Genomic DNA, 5,190 nt, shown 5'->3' with positions numbered 1-5,190 from the left:
TATTATTAGTAAGATGCATTGGCACGTGGCGATGGTGTATCTCTGGTTATGCGGCAAATATCGCTGTGCCTGACTTGATGCTGTGTCTCATATGAGATTTGGTTGCACATTTCGGCTCCACAAACGTCATCTTTTGTGATTGCATCATTAAAGTCGCGCCCAATCTGAAAGCAAGGTTCGGGCCGATCCGAAGATCGATCTCTTTAAAGAGTCCCAATAAACAGTGGCTATAACTCATGTTATACCACAAAACCATCATTGGACCCCGCTCGGGCATTCACTTTATAAAAAGTATGTCATGAGAAACAAATATTCATGCATCAAGCGTGGATCAGAAAATTATATTTATGCAAGACATGGCCAGGCAGGTCAACCTCCTGGATGTTGCCCTGCCTATCACTCATGAGGTCTCATCGAGCTGGATGGCAAAGAAGCTCAGCTGCTTCCCCGCCTACAAAATGCTCTTTGAGACTTCGGGCTGGCCTGTTTTGCGACATGGCCTTAAATGTCATCAAGACATCATTTGACCAAGGCGTACGGCTATATAGGAACATGTCATCTTCTGAGCAAGGTATGACTTGGGTTTTCACTGTGTGTTCGAAATGTCACTATGGCATATCATACTCGAGGCAAGCTTGTCATCCACCTCCCCGCCATCCTCGTCATCCTCGTTGACAGCGGAGTTGGTGTCGTGCTTAGGGTCGTCGCCTTCATAGCGGCCTACTTACCCTCCTTGTTGCACCCCTTGCTGTTTGCAGACTTCCCACATCTCCCAGACCTGCTGCTTGGCCCGATCCCATGCTTTAGCTCGGTTACTACGCTCGGAGCCATGCGTACCACATCTTCGTAGGCCCCAGCAACTTGACGTGCGTCACCGATTGTGATCGTCGCATTCCGACATCGGATCGTTCGGCACACTCTCTGAATGCATATAGTTCATAGTCTTTGGCCTCCTTCCCATACACCTGACGACGCCCGTGGCTTTTGGTAGCCTCGCGCACCACCTACAACTCGAGGGCTTGGACCGCACCGTTATAAACAAGAACCTCAAGTGCCACAGGCTGATCTTGCGCCCGTTTGCCTCACCTTCGGGTCACTTGCTGTGGCTGGTCTTGATGGCTGAGCAGAAGCAAAACTGGTCAGGCCGATTTGCGAATCTGTGGTCAATCTTGAGGCCGGATCTTGTACCCATTGCGACGTCTCGCTGACGATCGCCTTGGCCATCTTACTCCCCTCGATGAGCTCCTCCTCCGACAACCTCGAGAATACCCAGAAGCTCTCCAACTCGAGGTCTTTCGGCTGCTAAGCAGTAAGAGCTAGGTAGCTGAATGGGTAAGCCGTACAAGTGCTCGTGGTCTTCAGACCTGGGGAGCATGACAGATGTTGGTGACGAGGAAGATGACCTTGAGAGGCGAGAATAGAAACCTGCCCCGAAGCAACAAGAAGCTATGAATTTCCACAAGGCATTAAAAGTAACACCCAGTTATCAAGGGGTCGCCATGATGCCTTGACCTCATACACCGAGTTGACAAAGAATGGTGGATGGGCGCATCGCGAGGTACCAGGGTCTCAGCTACTCACATCTATCCTCAGCCTTACCACGAACAAGAAGATTTGTTTGAGAATCCTCTAATCCTGCATCCTGGTCTTATTGCACGACCACGGCGTTCTGACGGAGGAGCGCGGGTATCCCAGACCCTGACCATGGTCATTATTTCGTCGTTATACTTTGGGCTCGCAAAGCCTAGCAATATGTACGGAGGCAACCTCAACTCCTACGACATCGAGCCAGCAACTTGCAATGAGTTGAAGGTCAACTGCGCGAAGGACTAGGGGCGGCGATGATGTTGAAGCAAGTTGTCAGGAAGTCGAAGGTCGCCTTGGGATAGTAGTGTTCGGGTGGTGCTGCTGGTGAGATGTTGTTGGTGCGGCTGGACTTCTCAACACCTCGACATCAAGGTCAACGTTACCGGCGTCTTGGCCTCGTATTGGCCTCAGTACTCGATGAATCGTGGGATGCGGTCCGTCGTCGCCGTCGTGGAAGTTGGTCGAGTAAGCGTCGTCGCGTCATTGTCGGTGGGTATATTTGGCGAGAGCCTGCTCGTACTTAGTGTTGATACTCCTGCATTAACGACATTCGGGGATATGACAAGGACCCGGTTGCTAAAGGTTGCCGCGATAGATTCGAAAAGCTATCCGACGGTGATTTCGAGATATCATGCTTTGGGTGGGAAGCTGGAATTTTGTCGTCTGACGACTGCTGTAGATCAGCCTTGATACAAGAGAATGCATCTGCCACTGAATGCCTTAGGCGCCCATCACTCCAGTTTCCGTACAACAGAACTGCCACTGCCACTGTAAATACAGGTGGTGTGACCGCCATCAGCGCCATGTCAGCAGGACCTAGCCACTGGAGAGCTCAGCCCAGCGCTGTGCTTCGCCAAAAGATCTGATCTTCCACTGCAACAGTGCCTCAGTCCCTCCCTCGATCCGGAGCAACTTCATGGCCGAGCTACTGCCGAGATGAGGGACTTCATCACACGGATCAACAACATGCACTACACAAGCACGCACAGGGACGTGAACTCGATCGCAACCCGCACCGGTGGATATTGGAGTTCTTGTCGGGATCGTAGGGTGATACCCAAGCATGGCGTCGACCTGCCCAGCTAGATGTTCGTGGACTTGCTGGCGATGCTCAAGATGACCAAAGGTGCAAGCATGCTGGCGTCGTGTCTACATTGAGGGACTTCATACGCGCCAGTGGTCCTACACACTACATTATGCTAGCAACGACGTAGACGTGCTCAGGTTCCTCACCATGTAGGTGTACCCAGATGTGAAGAAGCACTGCAGCGTGCTCACGGTCGACTGCGAGGAGTGCACCAGGCGCACAGGAACAAACATTTCCTTGCCTTCGCCCATTACCACGATCAGGCCCGGGGTAACATCGAGATCATTTACGCCCTGCATCGCCACGCATGACCTGCCAGACAAGTCCGTAGACGAGATCACCTTCGCGTTTTTTATACAAAACGTCCTACAAATCGACCAAAAACCCAGACCCCTTTGTCTACCTGCTGAAGTTCTCGTGCTGAGTGACGTCCTGTTTATGACGGCGTACCTGGAGATCTCGTCGATGCTGTCGATGGTCCTCTTGTCCAGGCAGCTGATCATGCCCCCCGTCACCGGACACTGTCTCGTCCCCATTCATGGACATATACTCACACAGGATGGTGGTCATGACGGTGAATATGGTGTTGTCCAGCTTCTTGCACTTCGCTCCATAGCTGCACAGGTTATTGTATATCTTCTTGGAGGTGTCCCCGATAACGGTTGTGCAGATATGCAAGACCAAGATCCAAGCCGCGAGGTTATTGTCGATCTTGTCCCCTTGTTGGCTAAGTTCTTGTCCTTGGTGGAGCTTAGGCCCAGGTTGGTAATATGGTTGATGTCCAAGGGCAATCGTGTGGGAATGGTTTTCGGGGTCGAGTCCCTTGTTCACCTTGCTGTTCATCTTAGCGCGCTCAAGAACCGGGCCATCAAACTGCTACATGGTCAAACTGCCCTCAATTCGCAACAGAAGGGCGATGAGCATGGTCTCCTTTACATAGATGCCGGTGGCCCCCTTATTGAACGCGGGCGGGCCATATACTGCATCCTGTCAATGGATGTGTCTGGGTCGATGTCCGGCAAGGCAATCATGAACTTTCCCTCAATGTTGACCGCATACAACCACATGATAAAGCTCGTAACCTGGACAGAGGGGGCGACTCTATTGCAGAGCACCGGCTTACATGACAGTGCGGTAGCAAACGAGATGACGATACCGTTCTCATATGGGTTAATGCCCCAAAGCATGGACCGGATTGAGGTCGATACCGCCATGATCAGCCCCTTGGCCACATCTCAGTGCAGGTACCTCTGCGAGACCTTGCTCAGACCTCACAACATCTGCAACATCGCGCTTATGACGTTGTTTCTTATCCCATCCAGGGCCGTGTTCGGCTTCTCATTATCGACTCTCCTTTTGATCCTCCTCATCTTCGACTTTCTGCTCATGTACATCATCACAATCACATGTTGATGTTAACTCCTAGCCAAGTTTGATCACACTTGTGTACATCATCCTATCCTCTATACGTTCTTTGGGCCCATCCTCAGACACCTACGCCACCAAGCTCACCCTCACGACGCAGAGGAGGTTCCTCAAGTTCAAATCAGCGCCAATCGACACCATTGCGAAGGGGTGCATGGCTCCGAGGTCGAGCCCACTCGCGGTGCCGTTGAGGCCGAGTATGCGATCTTGGGCGCGCTCAAGTTCTCAGCCTGATTGAGAATATCCTCCGAGATCTCGAACCCGCTCGAGGAAGCCTGCGGCGGGCTGCGGTAGGACACTCTCTTGAGGTGGATTACATCACGGAGCTGGTAGCTGAAGTGGTGCGTGTTCCCACTAGTGGTTACTCTTCTTTCCTGGATCGTGGCCTCGTTCAAGATCCAGATCGCAAGTGTCGTGACACAATACGACTTGGAACCTATGATCCTCTCTACGGTTTTGTGCAGGCGGTTGGACTTTTTCGGTGCCCCGTTCTTGTCTCAGTAGAAGAGCGTGCCCAGGTTTCCTATGAAGCCCAGGACGCGCTAAGCCAGTCGTACCAGGCTGTGACTAAGATCTCCTTGAAGGCTGTCGGCATGATCTCGAAGATGCGTCCGAATGACCTCAGAGATACTAATGCGCCAATGTCGTCCCCGATGCGCCTCTCTCCCGCTGACTTTGGTCCTCATGGGCAAGATATAATTCTATGGGGCCCGTCTGATTCCAACTCGACTTGTCCACTTGCTCACGATAAGCACTGGACTTACCGATGTTCTGGTCTGGCTTGGGTTTGCTGGGCCCGAGCTTGGACTTGTCAGTGCTGATGAACAGGAGGTAGGTCCCCTGCCTGGCGATGGTCGTTCTCTTGTCGTTGACTTTGAGGTAGTGCTTGGCGTCTGAGAGAGTCCTACTCGTATTGCCGGTCATGTCGCTGTTGAGCATGGGCAAGGTATGTCTCCTTCCACTTGGCCTTGTACCAAAATTTGTGAAATCGAGTCGTATCCCTACCGGAGTAGGTAATTGCTACAGACCAAGGACACGATAAACGGGTACGGAACTAAAACGACCTGGTGGTTCTGCACATGGCAACGGCA

The 5,190-nt window shown here is 52.1% G+C and overlaps 3 protein-coding genes; 2 read left to right on the top strand and 1 right to left on the bottom strand.

Moving 5' to 3' along the window:
* Positions 1-610: 610 nt before the first annotated feature.
* On the top strand, positions 611-1,833 carry FFUJ_14198 (uncharacterized protein; the record flags this gene model as incomplete). XM_023571158.1 has 2 exons in its annotated part: positions 611-682; positions 1,594-1,833. 2 exons carry the CDS (start codon positions 611-613, stop codon positions 1,831-1,833), a joined length of 312 nt encoding a protein of 103 aa, XP_023438323.1.
* Positions 1,834-2,403: 570 nt separating this feature from the next.
* On the bottom strand, positions 2,404-2,973 carry FFUJ_14199 (uncharacterized protein; the record flags this gene model as incomplete). XM_023571157.1 has 2 exons in its annotated part: positions 2,404-2,724; positions 2,821-2,973. The coding sequence occupies 2 exons, from the start codon at positions 2,971-2,973 to the stop codon at positions 2,404-2,406; spliced, it is 474 nt and encodes a 157-aa protein (XP_023438215.1).
* A 202-nt stretch (positions 2,974-3,175) lies between these two features.
* Positions 3,176-4,920, top strand: FFUJ_14200 (uncharacterized protein; the record flags this gene model as incomplete). XM_023571156.1 has 3 exons in its annotated part: positions 3,176-4,062; positions 4,106-4,249; positions 4,329-4,920. 3 exons carry the CDS (start codon positions 3,176-3,178, stop codon positions 4,918-4,920), a joined length of 1,623 nt encoding a protein of 540 aa, XP_023438214.1.
* Positions 4,921-5,190: the final 270 nt, after the last annotated feature.

The sequence above is a fragment of the Fusarium fujikuroi genome, chromosome FFUJ_chr12 (genome assembly GCF_900079805.1).
Source record: "Fusarium fujikuroi IMI 58289 draft genome, chromosome FFUJ_chr12".
NCBI classification, from domain to species: Eukaryota; Fungi; Ascomycota; class Sordariomycetes; order Hypocreales; family Nectriaceae; genus Fusarium; species Fusarium fujikuroi.
The sequence above is the reverse complement of the archived record's forward strand: the minus strand, read 5'-3'. Positions and strand labels throughout refer to the sequence as shown.